The sequence below is a fragment of the Sardina pilchardus genome, chromosome 18 (assembly GCF_963854185.1).
Source record: "Sardina pilchardus chromosome 18, fSarPil1.1, whole genome shotgun sequence".
NCBI lineage: Eukaryota > Metazoa > Chordata > Actinopteri > Clupeiformes > Clupeidae > Sardina > Sardina pilchardus.
Window position 1 is genome coordinate 2,524,722 of NC_085011.1, and position 20,996 is coordinate 2,545,717.

The following is a 20,996-nucleotide window of genomic DNA, read 5'->3' on the forward strand; positions in this document are numbered from 1 at the left end:
TACTGATGCCCTCAGATCACACACAACACAACTACTGATGCCCTCCTACATCACATCACACACAACACAACTACTGATGCCCTCCTAGATCACATCACACACAACACAACTACTGATGCCCTCCTACATCACATCACACACAACACAACTACTGATGCCCTCCTAGATCACATCACACACAACACAACTACTGATGCCCTCCTAGATCACATCACACACAACACAACTACTGATGCCCTCCTAGATCACATCACACACAACACAACTACTGTTGCCCTCCTAGATCACATCACCCACAACACAACTACTGATGCCTTCCTAGATCACATCACACACAACACAACTTCTGATGCCCTCCTAGATCACATCACCCACAACACAACTACTGTTGCCCTCCTAGATCACATCACACATCACACACAACTACTGTTGCCCTCAGATCACATCACACACATCACAACTACTGATGCCGTCCTAGATCACATCACACACATCACAACTACTGATGCCGTCCTAGATCACATCACACACAACTGCTGATGCCCTCACATCACCCACAACACAACTACTGATGCCCTCCTAGATCACATCACCCACAACACAACTACTGATGCCCTCCTAGATCACATCACACACAACTACTGATGCCCTCCTAGATCACATCACACACAACACAACTACTGATGCCCTCAGATCACACACAACACAACTACTGATGCCCTCCTAGATCACATCACACACAACACAACTACTGTTGCCCTCCTAGATCACATCACACACAACACAACTACTGATGCCCTCAGATCACATCACACACAACACAACTACTGATGCCCTCCTAGATCACATCACACACAACACAACTACTGATGCCCTCAGATCACACACAACACAACTACTGATGCCCTCCTAGATCACATCACACACAACACAACTACTGTTGCCCTCCTAGATCACATCACACACAACACAACTACTGATGCCCTCAGATCACATCACACACAACACAACTACTGATGCCCTCCTAGATCAGATCACATCACACACAACACAACTACTGATGCCCTCCTAGATCACATCACACACAACACAACTACTGATGCCCTCAGATCACCCACAACACAACTACTGATGCCCTCCTACATCACATCACACACATCACAACTACTGATGCCCTCCTAGATCACATCACACACAACACAACTACTGTTGCCCTCCTAGATCACATCACACACAACACAACTACTGATGCCCTCCTAGATCACATCACACACAACACAACTACTGATGCCCTCCTAGATCACATCACACACAACACAACTACTGATGCCCTCACATCACACACACCTAGATCACATCACATACAACACAACTACTGATGCCCTCCTAGATCACATCACACACAACACAACTACTGATGCCCTCCTAGATCACACACACACAACACAACTACTGATGCCCTCCTAGATCACATCACACACAACACAACTACTGATGCCCTTAGATCACACACAACACAACTACTGATGCCCTCAGATCACATCACCCACAACACAACTACTGATGCCCTCCTAGATCACATCACCCACAACACAACTACTGATGCCCTCCTAGATCACATCACACACAACACAACTACTGATGCCCTCCTACATCACATCACACACAACACAACTACTGATGCCCTCCTACATCACATCACACACAACACAACTACTGATGCCCTCCGATCACATCACACACAACACAACTACTGATGCCCTCCTAGATCACATCACACACAACACAACTACTGATGCCCTCCTACATCACATCACACACAACACAACAATGTCGCCAATGTCAGATACTATTGCAAATCAATGTGGCATCGACATGGCAACTGAACTACACAGTGTTCCTTTAATACCCATATGAGGTGCCCATGTGTGGTATGTTGTTTGTAAACGCACACCTTCTGAGATGCCCACGGCGGTAGACAATAATTTGAGTCAAGAAAAAGTGTGGGCATACTCAGAACTTCAAAATGCCTCAGGTTTTATTCTACCAACGTTTCAGCACTACGCCATCATCAGGGTCCTGGTGCCCATGTGTGCAGAGCCAGCTGTGGTGTAGCGCCACCCCACTCACCCACACTCGGGCCTCGGTGTGGTGTCTATGTGTGATGCCCATGTGTGGTGCCCATGTGTGGTACCTATGTGTGGTGCCTATGTGTGGTACCTATGTGTGATGCCCATGTGTGATGCCCATGTGTGGTGCCCACTCACCCGCACGCGGGCCTCGGTGAGGTTGGTCCAGACGGCGATCTCCTCGCGCGTGCTCATGTCGGGGTAGCGGTTGCGCTGGAACGTGGCCTCCAGCTCCTGCAGCTGCTGGCTGGTGAAGTGCGTGCGCTGCCGCCGCTGCTTCTTCTTCAGGGAGCCGTCCTCCGCGGTGGACTCGTCCGTCTGGTTCTGGTGCGACTTCTCCGTGTCTGAGAGAGAGGGAGGGAGAGAGGGAGAGAGAGAGAGAGAGGGAGAGAGAGAGAGAGGGAGAGGGAGAGGAATAGGAAAGAATGACAACATTAGAATCAGGGATGCAGAGAGGGAGAAGGTTGAAAGAGTGACTGCTACGCTTTGACTAGAGTTGTGACGTGCTCCCCATTCAGCTGCTGTAATGTGTCACTAACACTAAACACTAAAACAAACACACCTCTTCACCTGCTTTAGTCCAGCACATAGAAATCAACCCAAAAGTGAAATCACTACCTCTGTCTCAGGTTGTCTTTGTGTGTGTGCGTCTGTGTCTGTGTCTGTGTCTGTGTCTGTGTGTGTGTGTGTGTGTGTGTCTGCGCAGGTCCTTCACCCTGGGAGGTGAGTGAGTAAAAATAGTCCGTAATGTTGCCCTGCTGCCCCTGTAGCACACACACACACACACACACACACACACACACACACACACACAGGCTGGGCTGAGGAGCAGGCCCCTGTAGCACACACACACATACATACACACACACACACACACACACACACAGGCTGGGCTGAGGAGCAGGCCCCTGAAGCACACACACACACACAGGCTGGGCTGAGGAGCTGGCCCCTGTAGCACACACACACAAACATACACACACACACACACACACACACACACACACACACACACACACACACCGGCTGGGCTGAGGAGCAGGCCCCTGCTGACTGGTGCTTGTTATGTCTGCCAGAATCCTCCCTCCTGGTTTGGCGTATTGCAGACCCCACAGGGCGGGGAAATTAGCCGGGAGGGTAATCCCCGCGGATCAGAAGGCAGCGTGGAGCAGAGCGGGGCGAGTCTGGAGCTGTTTGGCCAGGGCTTACGTCTCACGGAGTGCCCCTAAACCGTGAGCCTCTCAGGGAGCCGTCCGTCCGTCCGTCCGTCCGTCCAGCCCCGGAACCCTCCGGAACACTCCAGAACCCTCCAGAACACCCCGTCGCTCAGCGCCACCTCCTCCCCGCGCTCGCCGGACCAACACGCCGGACACTCGACCAGCACGACTTCCACCAACTTCACATGAGTTCATAACAAACACACTGAAGTGTCCACCTGCTGACTGGACAAAGACTGTACGGCTACACACACAGCAGGCCAAATCACCCTCTCACTTACTGACGGTGTACAAGCCCATGCTATAGGAAGGGTTAGCGCTGACCACAGCTTTGGACACCTTGATGTTGATGCTATTTGGTAGACACTTTTATCCAAAGCCACCTTGGACACCACTTAAGATATTTGCAACTAATCATCATTTAAAGGCAAATGTGTCAAACAAAAATCAATCCAATTTACAATTTAGGTCTATTGTATGGACATTTGTATATCTCCATTCCTCTTGTTGAGTCCTTTAAAAATCCAAATGTATTAACTTAAAGTAACTTATCTTTCAATTTTTGTAAATATATTTCCGTAGGATATTTTATTAGCTGCTTGTTTCATTTATTATGATTACATATCGACAAAGATTTGATCTCAACAGTTATAAATAGAGCTACTAACTATTTATCTATAACTATCTAACATAAAACCCAAGTAATTATCCGAGTTAAAAAGTGTGCGTGTGTGTGGTCCGCGCGCATTCTCAGCCCTTTGATGCCACGCAGTCGGGTTTCCGTTGAACTGGGTGTCAAGAGCGCGCGAAGTCTCGTTATGCCCGAGGATTTACGAGTGCTACAAGTCAGGCACTTGCCCGTGGGGTAATTAAATCTGAACTGTATCAGCGCGCGAGGCTCGTGTTGTCGTGTTGGTGTGGCGGACCAAAACGGTGTTCACGCGCTCCTCCTCACTTCCCATTTCCTTTTGCGCCTCTGTGTCGTGGCTCGTGGGTGAAGCTGCCGCTGCTAAACTCTCAGCCTAGGCCTATGCTAATATCCTACATATCAAATATAAATATCTCACCGCAGATAAAGGTCTTGTTTCCCTTGCGATTTTGAGTTGCGTTGTCCTCTTCACATGAGCCAGGATATGAGACAAATAGATGATCACTCAAAGAAACCACTTCTCAATTGGAGTTGATGTTTATTCTGAGTCATCAGTATTTATTATTTCGGGTCAAGCAGTTTAATATCCTATGAATATGGCCCACGTGTCCCCATGGCGAGGTTTCGTTTTATGAAAATACCCTTTAAATAAATAACTCGTACCAGAGAACTGCTTTCCGAGCAGTAATACGAGCTCCGGCTTTTGGGTTCTCTGGCAAAGGTTTGTCAAATTTAATTAATTGATTATTATTATTATTATTTCTTGAAGTTAAAGTCAAGCGATGATGTCCAAATTATCCCAAGTGTCAGCTATTCCAAAATCACGGCATGTATTGACCCGCGTGGCCTCCGTTCCCTGATGTTATATGACTGAGTCCCTGCTCCAAAAGCATGTTCACTGATGTTGGAGCAAAGGTAAATAAAGAGAATGGAGATGGTCCTTGGTGCCTTGGAAAGCACGATTTTATTAGCCCATAATATTTGGCCCCTGTAGCTCGTTATCATTCCCGGGCGGTAATATGTAATCCCCGGTTCACATTCTGGCGTTCTCCTAAGCCCCGCGCCGCTCCTACCTCTACTGTCTGTAGTAAGTTTACATTAGTCACACTTACGAGGGCTGAACGCCGCCGCCCGACTGCCTGACACGACGTCTGTTCGTTCGCACGAACTTCATAAATGTTTGCCTTTCCCTCCCCATCGGCCTCATTTGTCACAGAGATAGACAGTTCTTAAGGCGGCCGAACACATTTGGCTGTTCAACACGGGGCATTAAGGTTTCAAAACCACCCCTATTTCGGTTTCCTCTTGTACCTAAGAAAATATAAACTAAAATATTTCTACTTTTGTGGTGAGTTATAAATACCCCGTGTTAACAAAATCTACAATCTAAAACATAGGAACACAGAAAACATCAAGAGTTTCCATTTTAAACGAAGCGCTTTAACGCCATCAGCTGTGGAATCATTAAATATCCTAGCCCCCAGTCATACACGTTTTAATTTGTTTGAAGGACAAACGTGAAGATTTAATCAGTGATGTTTCGCATGAAATATATGCCCCCAAATGTCTTTGCTATTATGTGAACGAATCACAGCAGCGAATAGAGATGCGGACATAATGTGTCGACCTATGCCGTTTTTAGCGCTTGGACATTATGGCCTCATCTCATTAACCTTTCATGGCAATTAAAGTATATTAATCATATATTTCTAATAATTACTCTAGGCCTGCCTATAATTATATAAATAATTATATTATAGTTTAGCTCTTTATTTTCATGATTCGGCCGATTCAAAACATGATCGCGGCACGTGCATGTAGATAATAATAATAATAATAATAATAATAATAATAATAATAAGGATAATAATAATAATAATAAACGCTATTATTCATACTATTAGCTACTACTATTATTATTATTACTATTATTATTATTATTATTATTATTATTACTGTGAACATTATATTGTACGTTATTGTAGTTATCTGTCATGGTCATGAGTCTGATGTGGACTGACCGCTGTTGTCCTGACCCTTGCATCCCGGGTCATGCTGAGGGGTTCCGGAGTCCGAGAGAGACAGTGCTGGGCTTCGGGCCTCGCTGTCCGCCAGAAGGTTAAAATCCATAACCCCGACTGCCAGGATCTGCAAAGAATAATGAGACACACTTCAGCTAAACGCACAATTCCCAGAGTTCATCTCCCGAACAGACCATAATAACCACGCAACAACAAAGGCACCGCCGCTTTATGCAGTGCGCGCTACAACCCTTTGGTTTGACAGAGATTTGATGTAAATGACCCCGGCAGCGTCAATATCAAAATGGACATGAGTTCATCTCTGCTATAATCTCTCTGGGAACTTCTTAAAGACCGCCTTCACATGATGAGCGATTACTCACTTAATCACTAATATAACACAGCTTGAAGGTGAACATTAGGTAGCTACAAATGTCAGGAGAGGGGAAAACCCCAACTGCAGTGCCAGCTTATCATGAACGCCAACTACCCCAGCCTGACGTCCTGATAATACGCCGTTCCACTACCTGTTCTGCATGGCATGGACGAAACCGATGGCTCTCCACCGCGCGCAATGCTGGCAATGCGCTACAATTGTGAAGTGGAAAGACGCGCTGTGCAGTCGCGCATAGTTAAGGTGGTAAAATATATGGTGACACTTCGTACTTAAATAGCAGCCTCGTGAGGGAAGCTGACGCGTAATGGAGCCTAAAATAACAGCTCGTTTATTTATACAACCGCAGTTAACACCTTAAAGATATGGCCCCACGATCACTCCCTCAAAGCCCTTCACGATTTATGATGTCGTGGCAGGCTTTCACAACACGGCGTGGATCTCTCTCCCTCCCTCTCTCTCTCTCTCTCTCTCTCTCTCTCTCTCTCTCTCTCTCTCTCTCTCTCTCTCTCTCTCTCTCTCTCTCTCTCTCTCTCTCTCTCCTTGTAGCCGGTGTCGGGCCAAGGTTCAGAACTGACCATATCGTGGACTATGTGGCCTCTGGCCCTCTTTGTGCGCGGGTATGTACTATAGTTGACCTGCGTCCCCGTAATAACGTTGACCTCGCCAGTTCTTTTTGATTGTCTGAGTTCCTTCCTCTCCAGGGCCAAACCTCATAACTGCGTCGCTTCAAATGGGGAATTTTTGACCTAGTCGACCCCAAAGAGCAACAGGTTAGCACGACTGTGTGTGTGGTGGGGGGTAGGGGGCGGGGGGGCAGTTACACTAAGTATACTATGATTGATGCTCCTTTTTTGCAAAGCATGGCCCTGCTAACAAACTGACATGATTTAACAGTACTCGCTCACACGTGATGCTGGGTAGGCTATAGTCTCCTGCAGGCACTACATGTGTATTTGCGTAATGGATTATTTTACAAACAAAGGTAGCTTACGAGGGAAATGTCTTTTTGTAAGGCTGACATAGACCAAGACCTAAACGTGCATGAATTGATTTATTTAATATTCATATTCAAATCTTATTTCTAAATATGTTTTCTTAAAAATAAATACATAATAATAAAAAAGATTATTCGGTCACCAAAAAAACCCAGTCAACTTCGTCCCGTTTGACATCTCATTTCCCATGCTGGGAAGGCTTTTGATGGTTTGTTAGCATAGCCTTTAAAGCACATTCAGCGTGTTTACACCAGTACCCAATTGCCTCCCCGGTTCAGTGCTCCTGTCAAGGCCGCAGGGGGAATCGCCTTAAGAACACACAACAGACTCGGGTCTGGGTCATGCTACCCTGGAGCTGTAGGAGTATGCTTTGATTCCAGTCATATTCACCTCAGACTAACACCTTTAGACCCCCAACTACTCGCTATCTTACTACTCTAACACTGGGCCTACTCCAGGTTATGCTGCTCATTATGGTTCCGCTGGTACTGTGGGTCCTGACTAAGACGTCCCATGCACGGTAGGCAGTATGTGGCCCCAGAGACAGCGTGTGATATGTTGACGTAAAATAGCTATATCCCCATAACAAATGTCCATATCAAAGACTTTTGTATCCCCTAAAAGTGACAAATGAAGATGGACTAGCCAACTACTGTGCCCGTGCACATTATTACCGCAGACAGCAATGATAAATAGGCTACCAGTTGTTTTACAGTTAGGCTACATATAGTAAGACAAACATTTAAGAAATTAACAAGTCCAACTGGAAATGTTTATTCTCATCGTCCGAATACATGAAAACATCTTCTGTCCAATATAAGTCGAATGATGGGACCAAATGTGCTATGTGACAGCATAGACCAAATGAGTGTTAACCCGCTCATACATTCATTTGAATGAATCTGGCCAAGACCCGCGTTAACGTGGTCCTTATACTGAAACAATTCCACTCAAATTACAAGGCTCATCAACAGGCAACATTACCTGTACCCGATCTGCGTGAACAATTAAACATGTGAACATTGTGGGGTTTTAAAATATATTTGCAGCCACACGTTTGCTTTCCACAAATTAGAGAACTCGAATAGGTTACCTGAAAAAAAATGGTATTTTTATATAACTAATATTCAAGTATTTTGTATTTAATTGGACCACTTAATCACTGTATGCTCTTGCAGATCGATACCTTTACACAATTTTTAAATAGTCCAAAACCAACTCTAAAGAGGCGAAAGAGTTATGTTAGTGTCTGGATGTCGAATAGTCACTGACCGCAAATTGCAATGCAAGACTAAGAATAATGTGTTGCATTCGTGTTGTGCTTTGAATAAAAAAATCGCTTCGATACAAATCTATGACCAACATATACATTAGTAGGTATATTTTTCTATGGATGTTCTTTCTAATAATGACCACTTCCAATAGTCCATCATATTCGTCACAGTCCTGCTCAAACCTACAATGACAATAATCATACCAGACACATGGATTCAGTCTCTGAAGGTTTCTCAGGGGGAATCCTGGAACTCCAGACGCGTAAAAGTCAACTTTGGTATACCATTCAGGTAAAAAACACTTCACATTATTTTTCCAATCAATATTTAGGCTGATATTTAGTCCTATACTCTCCATCACCGGATCGATCTTGTAATTTAGCCTACAACCAGTTTGACTGGAAATGAAGGCTACTTGGTCCACAGCGCAAGTTTGAACGGAACAAAAATGGAAAAGCTCCCGACCCACCTGATGCGCCTGTGGATTTACATCAATCTTTACTGTCACCGCAGAGGACAAACACGACTCCCCGGTCTCGTCCAGCACCAAGTCACTTGCCTGATATGAACAGCTGTCTTTTGTAGATAGTACCATCCGAGAAGTGCCGTGTTTCGCTCAGAAATATGACTATGGACAGGGCACATTTCCAGCGTGACAGTGATGAATGGTGGCCGTGTCAACGAGGTTGACCAGTGGCTAGGCTCCCTCTGGCCGGGCCGTGAGTGACGTAAGATAGTTATTTCATATACAACAAGGTGCGAGTAGGCTACTACCCCCCCCCCCCCCCCCCCCCACACACACCCATGGCGCCCCCCTCGCTCGCCCGGCCCGCTCCACGGGCGCCACATTCTAGACCTGCAGAAGGAACTATTGACAGACTGAACTTTGGCATCGCTGAGCAACTCCAAGTGTGAGATACATCTTAGCCCTGCTCAAATGTTCAGAGAGGCTCCATAGACGGCTCAATAGACATCCACTTTAGCCTACTGCGTTTACTATAGTGATATCCAGCTAGCCTGTGGGCTACATGTGAATTTCACTTATTTTCTAGTCAAACATTGATATAATGACACTTCTAAAAAATACAGGAAACAGTATTGAGGAATCGATTCATAAATATAGCTAGATTGTATAGGCCTAGTTGTAATAGAAATTAGCAGGGCTGGCTAAGCTACTAGAAATACCCCGAGCAGCTATTGATTTCTTAAATCGGCCCTCAGCTGTATTAACATGGGAATGCCCACACAAAACTCTGGTCTGCGTGCTATATGGCAAAGTGATGAAAATAAGGATCGAGAATAGCAGTGTGTAGCCTAGTAGGCAAAGGAAATAATACGAATAATAATAAATGATTTTGTAAAATTAGGCCTAGGCCTATAGCCTACACAAATGTCTTTTCTATATAATTAAGACAAAACATCAGATTGCGCCCCCCACTCCCGCACATAGACACCCACAGACCTAAAATAGGCCTACCGGTATTTCAAAATATCTAAGGGACAGTATTACATTAATCGACTGAAAAAAAAGCAAAATTAGCCTATTAATATCTGCGGTAGGTATAGGCTACTGGCAACACTGTCCATTAAAACAGCTACCAAAAAGATTAATAATAACGACGATAAGAAAAGCCTAATAATAATAATAACAACAAGAATAATAAGAAGAATGAGAATAGCAATAATAATAATAATAACAATTAGCCTAATTTGCCATTTTTGGAGGACAGCGATCTATTTTTTTATTTATTTAAATTTCAGTCACTGTTTTGTTCTGTAACTTCACTCATCACGTCATGCGATGTGACGCGCACATGCGAACCTTTAACGCCAAACTGGGACAAACAAATGTGGGCCCTTCGTGTCTTTTTATACATATGGGCATTCTATGATCTGTTCATTTGAATTCACTTGAATTAATCTGCTAATGTCAATCTTAATGTAGGCTAATGTTTAATGCCGCTACAATAAGTCACTTTGGACAAACGCGTCTGCTAAGATGAGACATAAACATAAACAAAAGTCACATGACAAAGAATTAGCCTACGCTCGCCACATTGCAGGTGACATCAGCGACAATGCCAATAAGGTATGTCCACACTATTGGCCTATATCTCAAACAAACACCAGCACAATAAAGGGTCGAATCTGACCGGGAGGCTAACACGTTAACACCATTGCGCAGTTCAGTGTAAGAACTAGTATTTTTTAATGGGTTATCTATGTCTATGAAATAACCCACACATGCGTTCTAAACCACCTCGAAGACAACAGCAGCCGTAATGTGCTGGCCACGCAGGTCAGTGGCTTGCATGAGAGAAAGCTCTTTGCATAAGCAGAGGGACATGGATCTCATTAAAATATATATCTAATAAAAGAAAAGATAACTGCAGACAGAAATCCCCTCATTCTTCAGGAGATTGCCAAGTCCATCTGCTGGTGACGACGCGGGCAGACTGCTTCCATTTCCGCGCGCAGGGGCATCAACCACGGAATTATTCATAAGCGCGCTGAGCATTAATTCTCGGGATTAGGGCTTGATTAAGATGTGTGTCACTTCGCTGTCTGGGAACTTATTAAGGGCCTTCTCGAAGAGGCGGCAGATGGAATTTCTGTCCAATGTTTGTAGATGTTAATTTCTCCCCTTCTAACATCCATTTGCATTTGACTGAGTGTGTCACTGAGCGATTTTCCCCACGCACGCCGCGTCCACAAACCGATGTTCTCCAGCATTCTCTCTCTAGCCATATATTATCCTCTAAATAACTTCATTGGTGTTTACGCAGTCAACTGTAAAAAAAGAGAAAATACTTCAGATGGGGGCGCATGTCTCTTTCTCTAAACATCAGTGGGAATATCTCCTTTTCGGAGGCGATGCTTTATTTAGTCTGTTCTGAGAATAAACAAACAAAATATGGACAAATTTCCTGCGAGGCGGAAGTGCATTTGATAAATCAAAATGTATAGGACTTTTGGTTTGGATTAAATCTTGACATTATGTGTGTCTTTGTGTCAGCATCCAATTTCAATAGGCCTATTTAAGAATAATAATAAAAATCTGTAGGCTATGAATCATTTAATAAGAAAAGACAATGCGTGCAGGGCTTCTAAATTGATTTAGTAATTCGACTATAGTAATTTATTTCACTAAAAATAAACATGGCATGGCTATACACCGGCATTATTTTCTCCTGACGTTTTACTAGTCAAACAAATACACACATATCTGACTTTTAAAAACACAGGTCTGAACATGACTATTTCAGCTGCGTGCCCATCTCCGTGTTTTAAACTTGGGTGGGAGTTATCCATATTCTTAAACGTGACATTTGCTGACAGTCTGTTGTTGGCAAATAAAACACTAGGATCAATGATGAATTCACAATTGTGGACTGAAGCAAAATCACCACGGAAAGGACCCATGAGACGAGAGTTTTGCCGTTAGCCTATATTCGATGGAATTTTCATTCATCATCATGTCATTTCGACATTAATACGGTTTACATTAGGTCTACTTATAGCCTATAATACAAACATTAGCCTATTTCGAATCTGTTTGTACCCAACTGTTTTGTCCAGTTAGTCTTTAAAAAATCAAATCAACAAACAAACAAAAAAAAATACAACACATCTTAGCCTTAGCAACCTGAACGTAGCCTATAATATATTTTTTTGAAATGTGAAGGACATGGCGAGATTAGACTATATTGTGCAAGAAGAATTATATGTTTTATGTTGCCATATTTTTATATATATATATATATATATATATATATATATATATATATATATATATATATATATATATATATATATATATATATATATATATATATCAAGACAGTGCATTATTTAGCTAATAGTTTTTCATGTCATTATGCCACTAATTTTACACGGATTGCAAAGCTAATATACTTTGCCTTTATTTGAATGAATAAACAAAGGCAACCACGGGCTAAAAAGTAAAGTATATTAACTACAAAACTTGTGTAGGCCTACTACAATGATCTACTGTTACCGAAACACACATTTTCATACATTTAAAAAATATTCCAGCGCTTCATTGCCTGCATGACGACTGCATCCTTCCAGTTTATTATAAAGTAGCCTAACAACGGGCTAAAATAACAATATTCTGAATGCGTTTATGTGTGTTCCTTCACCTGATGAATAAAAAACACAACTAACATAAATGGTCTTTAACTGTGATTTCTTGGTTAAAATAACGGAGTGTTTTTCCCTGAGAACGATGTGAGAGAGAGAGAGAGAGAAAGAGAGAGAGAGAGAGAGAGAGAGAGAGGGAGAGGGGAGAGAGAGAGAGACTACGAGGGAGGAGGGGGGGGGGCTAAAATTCTTTTTTTCTTGTTGGTCTCTTGCGGCTTGAGAACACCTGCCACCTATCAATTTTGGATAGATCCCACAAATATTTTTGCCCTCTGAAATATTCTCGAACTGCATGAGTAGCCTATCAAATGTTTTACAGACCAACATTGAGGATTAGTTAGACATCAAACTTGAACAAAACAAAAACTTTGTTTTGTTTCAAGACATGTTGGCTGGCTAAAACTATAAGCTGTGATATTCGGAGCTCTCGTGTGGCTTGTTATGTTCTGTGTTTAACACCACCACTATCCAGTATTCTACTGCACCATCATTTAAACATGCAGAAATGGATGTTTGACCAATCATTTAATTGTAAAAACTTATATTTGAACGTAAAAATATATTTTACTTTTCAGAACACCTCACATACAAATCCCTTTCCAAAGTCTAGTTGGAAACATAACTCAAATAACATTCACTTCCGCGCACGTTTCAAAACATCAAGCTGTGTTCTAGACAGAAAGACTATGAACACAGCTGGTCAGAACAAATGTATATTTACGAAAGTTAAGCTTCAAGTGTGCTGCAAACGCAGCCTACAGTACCTGCGCTGGTGGCACCAACACTGTGGAATACACGGCGAATGTCGCAGCGACTCAGTAACCTCGGCATGATGATACGCTATTAATCTCCCCTCAACTGCTCAAGAATCTCCACTTACACGAATGTGACCAACAGACTCTCCAATTCGAGACGGAGAATGGTACTGGAAGCGCAGGCCTTTCGTGGCGGAGAAGTGATGCGCGCAAGGCTCTCCGACCTCGCTCGCCGGCAGTTTAGGGGAACGACTAGCCTACGTTACGCACGCAGACACTGTTCGAGGCATCGGGTTTACGCGCAGTAGACCTCTGGACGACACAGAAAAATAGAATAAAGTTCCTTTCCTCCCACTGCCCATGAAACACCCAAATGGAGACACCGGACAATGGAGAGCACCGCGCAACAGATCGCACTTACATGAAATCCCGTTCAGCTGGCAGTAATCCCGCGGTAAAAGCGAGTTTATCTGGCGTTAGTAATGCTCCGCGATAGTTGCTGCCGTCATGTAGAAAGTTCCTGCGGCGGTGAGCGTAAAGGCGGCAGTTTCCCTCCTCGAGTGTTGTCTGACATGAAGGCAGCTGTGGACTGTGTGAGCGTGCTCCTCACGCGGAGTGGGACTGACTTATGCTAAATATCCTGAGAGACAGGTCCGCACGGAGGAGAGGCCGGCCCACTTCACCCCCCCTCTCTCCCTCTCTCTCTCTCTCCCTCCCTCCCTCTCACTCACTCTCTCTGTTCATCTGTAAATAGTTTGAAATGATTTGATTCTAACAGAAATATACCTACACTGCTGACCATGATACAGTGACTGTGTAATCAGAGGGAATTCTCACACACACACACATAACTAACACATGAGCTGCTGTTGCTGGATGCTGAACTGGAACACAGTGTCTTCTAGCAGACTGACTCACCTCAGCTGGGGCCTGAGCCGTGCCCTCATGCGATAGCTCATCACTACAGTGCTGCTGCTGTAGCAGAGCTCTGCATAGCGGCTTTGAGAAGGGAGCTCTCACTCAGGGCAGCGCTGGGGGCTTGTGCTATTTCACCAGAGCTGCCTGGTCCCGCTGGGCTTCCGTAGAGTAGAGCTCACGCTGACGGCTCCCCCTTGTGAAGAGCCGGTGTCCCGTGACGTGTCCCGGACGTCCACATGCACCTGGACAGCACTGTGGGCAGTGATGTGCGCTTTAGTACATCATATGAATCTGACTGTGGTGACCGCAAGTGGACGTGCAAGTCTTGGAGAGCTGCACCAGTGATTGGTACTTCTCAACAGACCCAGGGACCAAGGGTCATACCATGCAGGGTCTGTTGCTCTTAGAGTGAACCTTTACCTCGTGTTCTAGCAGAATTTAGTAACCCAAGGGTTCTTCAAGCCATGTGAGCTAGAACCGCTCTTTTTCAAAGAACTGAATGTGCCTCTGCGATGAGGGAGGAGAGGAGAGGAGTGCAAAATGGTGGATTTCCAACAGACAGGGCAGTCTCTGAATGACTGAATTTCAACAGAGTGAGACGAGAGTGATGCTGTGTTATGAAAGAGCGTTCCCCGACTCCATCCGTTTATGGCAGCGTAAACATAATGCACTTCAACACTCAGTCTCCGGCACTTTGAAGGTTTCAACATATTAGAATTAATTCAGAAACAATGATGTCAGTGGTACATTTGGTCTATGATATGGGTTGCTCAAATTCACACTGAACACAATTTGCCAATTTTCCAAGATGTTGCATGTAAATATTTACATATTCATTTGGCTAAATGTAGTCAAAACCAAATGTTTACAGTCTGAGTACAGTCTGAATACACAACGAATTTGTGCACCAGATCTGCAAAGACAAATCAAATGCAGAACCTTCTTGAAGCAAGCTGAAGAGAAACAAATGAATAACTTGACACATCTCGGCTATTTGTTTTGAATTCATTTTTGTGCTTTCATGAACCAATCATGACCTAACCTAAGAGACTCTTGTGTTCTTTCTGATTTAGTTATTTTTGAGTTTCCGTGTTGAGGCCTGTAATCTTATAGTCAAGTGTGTCTCTTATTGCAGTCAAAATATACACCTCACACACACACACACACACACACACACACACACACCTGAAGTAAAAAAGAGAAATCACCCTGTAAGGTGCCATTTAGTGGAGGAAGGACCAGCCCCCTGTTAATAGAAAAACAAAACTGATCATGGAAGCCAAGGCCAAGAGAAGAGAAGTGTGTCTGGGTTGTTATCCATCACACCCATTTAGCACAAAAGGGTACTTAAATTACCTGAAACTGAAGAAAGGGTCCTGATCCTAACCATGACAACATGACAGTGATCCTACCCATGACAACAACATCACATAGTGATCCTACCCATGACAGTCAGTATCACACAACACCTGATGATAACAACATCATATAGCTAGTGATACTCATGACAACATCACCTGGTGATCCCATGGCAACAACATCACATTGTGATCCCATGACAACAACGTCACTTTGTGCTGCACACGTAGAAGTTTGGCAACAGCAAGCATGCGGGTGCACAGAGCCAACGTCCGAGATTCCATTCTCATTATTGTACGCCAGTGGCGTGAAAATCACAAATCTGTGTGCACCTCAGTTTTTTTTCAGTATGGTTTCAGTACTACCGAAAAGCTATAGGTACTTCTAGCCTAAAATTAGCCTAAAGTTCACTGACAATATTGCTGATGTGCAACTGCAGTATTCTGAAAAGGTGTCAAATGTTTTTTTATGTTTGTAATTGACTAAACTGACATATCGGACTGCCTCTTTGTTTGTGTGGAAATTGAATTGAATTGAATTTTAAACATGGTCAACACACAAAAAAGCCTACTTACTGTTACTGTACTATGATTACTAACGTTCTGTACCTAAACGGTTCTGTACTGTGATTACTATTAACGTTCTGTACCTAAACGGTTGGGTACTGTGATTAACGTTCTGTACCTAAACGGTTCGGTACTGTGATTACTATTAACGTTCTGTACCTAAACGGTTCTGATTACTATTAACGTTCTGTACCTAAACGGTTCTGTACTGTGATTACTATTAACGTTCTGTACCTTAAACGGTTCGGTACTGTGATTACTATTAACGTTCTGTACCTAAACAGTTCAATACGAATATGTGTACCTATACACCCTTAGTTTGGAACGATTATTTGAAGGTGAGGAGCTTCAGTATGTTGCTTTAAAACAGGTTTAGTCCGAGTCTTGTGCTCTGGGGAAGTGCCGTGGCTATCTCTGGCTCTCTGGCTAACTCTTGTGTTATGACAGTCCTGACATGTCTGGCTAATACAGCGTTTGGACATGATTCATCCCGACCGGCTGTTTGTTTGCCAAATGCCGCTGTCTCCAAAATATGTATGCAACTTCTCCCGGAACAGAAGTTTAAAATAACATTTGCCCATATTTCTAGAATTATGTTACTGTGTAAACACAACATACACACTGAGGAATGGCACTCAGACACAGACTGAGCCACAGGTCTATTTCTCCTTTAGCATCCGGGGGGGGGGGTCGATTCACTCATAGTAGGCAGGGGACACCACGGCTTGCTCCTCTAAGTGGTGTTATTTAAATCACCGCCGCCTCTCTTTAAAATGCCTTTGTGAAGCTCGGTGTCACAAATGTCATGTGTGAACAGGTGTGCCACTGTGGGCCGCGGGCATGTCTGCTTGTGACTGTCTGCCACAGTCGGCTCGGCGAGCCCCAAACGCTGCACGCTTTAGCGCTACCTGCCGCAGAAGAGGCGTGACTTTGTTTGCAGACGAAATGTAGCAATGACAAAAGCCGCAGGTGATCAAACACTTTGCCGAGGAGCAAATACTGAACATGGTCCTGACTGGAGAGCCGCAGCTCTCTCTGCTCTCTCTCTCTGCACTGCCCTAGAAGCTCTCTCTCTCTCTCTCTCTCTCTGCTCTCTCTCTCTCTCTCTCTCTCTCTCTCTGCTCTCTCTCTCTCTCTCTCTCTCTCTCTCTCTGCTCTCTCTCTCTCTCTCTCTCTCTGCTTTCTCTCTCTGCACTGCCAGGAGAGCTGCTGTGAGACTGACCTTTTATCTCAAGCTCAACTACAGCTCTCATTCATATCAGTGCACAACATGCTTTTCTTTCATACTCATTTACTTACAAGCTCTCTCTGGACATAGTGCAACACATTTCACTTCCACCATATTGCTACAGTGAACACACACACACACACACACACACACACACACATACAGAGAGAGAGAGAGAGAGAGAGAGAGAGAGAAACCTCCTAGTGTAAATGAGGCTGTTTAATGAAAGAAATAGGGCACACACTGACCTACTCTTAAAACACGGACACACACACACACACACACACACACACACACACACACCTCTGACCTCATGGCCATGGCCGTACCATAGCTGTGCGTATATCCTTTAACCCCACTCTTTCAGCCATATTGCTTAATTGTAGAGCAGCATCACTTAATTGATTACTTGTCAACTGACAATTAGTTCTAGCACTTCAGATATACAACAGTGAAAAAATCCCATTAATTTTCTCCATTGATGATTTGATTATGAGCCAAAATATCGTGACAGTTCAAGGTAGACTTAAAACCCGCTGTGACAATGACGTGATCATACTGTACAGTATATGCTCATGTCATGTGAACGCTAAAGTTCATATGATATCAATATAATATGCTGGAGCTCAACATCAACGTAGCACTGACAGAACAGAGCACATGTTGAACACAGACACATCTGGTGGCAAATATGGCTTTGTTTGTCACGTGCCATTGGCAGAGGTCTGTATACTCTCTGCTCATACATCTACTGTAATTCTCTATTTTTATTCCGACTCGACTGTGTTATCAGTCCACATTGTAAAGAGGATTCATCTGAAGCTCCAGTCTCAGCATCTGTCCTGTTTACAGCAACCATTGCTGCTGAGGACCTGTGGACTGCTGAAGAACCGTGGACTGCTGTGGACCCGTGGACTGCTCAATCATTGCTGCTGAGAACTGCTGAGGAACCGTGGACTGCTCAATCATTGCTGCTGAGGACCTGTGGTCTGCTGAGGAACCGTAGACTGCTGAGGAACCGTGGTCTGCTGAGGAACCGACCCGTGGACTGCTGAGGAACCGTGGACTGCTGAGGAACCGTGGACTGCTCAACCACTGCTGCTGTGGAACCGTGGTCTGCTGAGGACCTGTGGACTGCTGAGGACCTGTGGTCTGCTGAGGAACCGACCCGTGGACTGCTGAGGAACCGTGGTCTGCTCAGGTGGAGCTACAGTACAGTATGCGTGGGGGACTGAATGGTCTTGTGCATCTGGGTGCGCTTATGTCTGACAGCTGGAACAGCTCTGTACTGGTGGCCAAGGGCTCCACTTTCAACTGAGCTCGCATGAGTGTTGTCATTCCAAGCAAGTCCTTCTTTGCCAAGTTGTTGCAGGCCTGTAGTAAGAGTTGCAGGTGCAATGAATATTATAGGCCCTACATACAGTATGAATAGTATTATCGTATACGGCCCTAGGTAATGAATATCATATACAGCCTTATATATATGAATAATATTATCATACACAGCCCTATATACAGTATAATGAAAAGCATTATCGTATATACGTCCCTATTCACCTCTTTCCTCAACCCGGAAATATGTATCGTTGCGATGGTTACGATACGGTTTTCAACTTCCGTTCATTCTGTTAACATGTGCGTTCTCCATAGCAAACTAGGTTATGCCTCAACTTAGATTTCTTTCGAAATGTTGACAATTCTGCCCTCAGCATGTATATACTGCATCACATATAACCGATATAAAATAGAAAAGTTGACTTTTATATGCGTTATGATATGTTAAGCACCGTAAACCGTCACGTTAAAACAGATACAATGCAGCTTCGCCGGAAATAGAAAACCGTCTCGGTGTCATGGCGACCCCCATTGTTGGCTGCGGAATATCGTGGATACATAGCATTATCATATCCTTCCCTATTCCCTATACATATGAATAGAACTATCGTATACGATACATATAGGCAATGAATCAGGAGTCCCAGTCCAGCAGGGGCAGGGTGTTAAGATTGTTTTGTGCTTCTCACGAAGTTCTGCCACTTCTGTCTGTCGCACATCACCTAAACGTATAGTGGACTTCATAGACTGCCATGCTAAAACACAAATGTTATTTGTTTGGCCTTTTCTGTCTTAGATTTGGAGCAAGTATACAAGACACAGTATATTTCAATGGCCTAGTTATTGTAGCCAGAAAATTAATCTGAGGTTACAACTGGCCACAAAGTGCTGGTTGATGGCAACGTGCTCTTTTCAAACTGTTACTGACAAATAGACACTTTGCAGTCGGATCCCTCCGTCGTAACCAAAATGTGTCTGAGCTTATTTGCAAAGCGTATGTCAGCAAGCTAGCATGTTTATACCCTCCACAGTAGGTTAATGAAGCAAGGTGAGCTGACCAATCACAGTCCTGGTCTGCGTTGCTTTGACGCAAGGTAACAGTTTTTTGGAGGTGCACGTCAGGTGATGGCGAAGGGCTGGGGGGGGTGTGTGTGGGGGGGGGGGGGGGTGGTGGGGTGGTGGTGGATTTCAGACAATTACTTACATGGAAATTCTTGAGAACTGTATCCACATGAAGTGAAGGTGGAAGACTGATGACAGAGTGGTTCTTCTCCGGTGTTCCTGTAAGAGTGGAAGAGTATAATTTGCACAACTGTTGCTGAGGATGTTGCTATAAAGATGTTAACTATTATGTTTTGACTAAGGCCTGCCAGGTGACCCAGTACAGTAGCTCAGTGGCATCTTCAGGAAGCCTCCCTAGATGACATGTTGCTTCAGCAATAGCGTCTGTTTCTCCTCTGAAACGGGTCAACACTCCAACAGATGAGTTGGTTAAGTATGGACCTCATGGGAGGCGCTGTGGCACAGCAGGCTACAGCGCTCGTACCATAAACGGGTCCGAGTGCCCACGGGGACACAGGTTCGAATCCGGCCTGCGGTCATGTCCCGATCCCACCCCATCTCTCTCTCCCACTTGTTTCCTGTCTACCTCTTCACTATCCTGTAATAATAAAGGCAAAAAGCCCCCCCCCCCAAAAAAAATAATAATAAAATTAAAAAAAAAAAAGTATGGTCCTCGTAAATGCTCACTGTTTCCGCAGAGTCCTTGCAGCGGACTGCATAGTTGAAAAGCCCCATACATACAGCATCTTCTTTTGAGGATGACATACTGCATGGTGGGGAAACAGGCTTTGCCATCCACACTGCAAAACAGCTCATCTAATAAAATCTAAACAAGTGTTAATCTCATATCAAGATCAAAAATCATTGTTTTTAGTATAAAGAGACTTACTTATAAAGCACTTATAAAAATCATTTGAAAACAGGCTT

At 44.1% G+C, this 20,996-nt stretch overlaps 1 protein-coding gene across 2 annotated transcripts in view; it reads right to left on the bottom strand.

The window, feature by feature from the left end:
• The window catches only part of pitx3 (paired-like homeodomain 3), a 26,807-nt gene extending 6,534 nt beyond the window's left edge, over positions 1-20,273 (bottom strand). The window contains exons 1-3 of one of the 2 annotated variants that reach the window (XM_062518903.1): positions 20,212-20,273; positions 6,017-6,143; positions 2,268-2,473 (exon numbers count right to left, since the gene is read on the bottom strand). In XM_062518903.1, the coding sequence (XP_062374887.1) occupies positions 2,268-2,473; positions 6,017-6,125 (315 nt within the window). In that variant the 5' untranslated portion in view covers positions 6,126-6,143; positions 20,212-20,273. Of the gene's footprint in view, positions 1-2,267; positions 2,474-6,016; positions 6,144-14,022; positions 14,182-20,211 lie in introns of those variants that run through there. The other variant, XM_062518902.1, reaches the window with a different exon arrangement.
• Between the last annotated feature and the right edge of the window lie 723 nt (positions 20,274-20,996).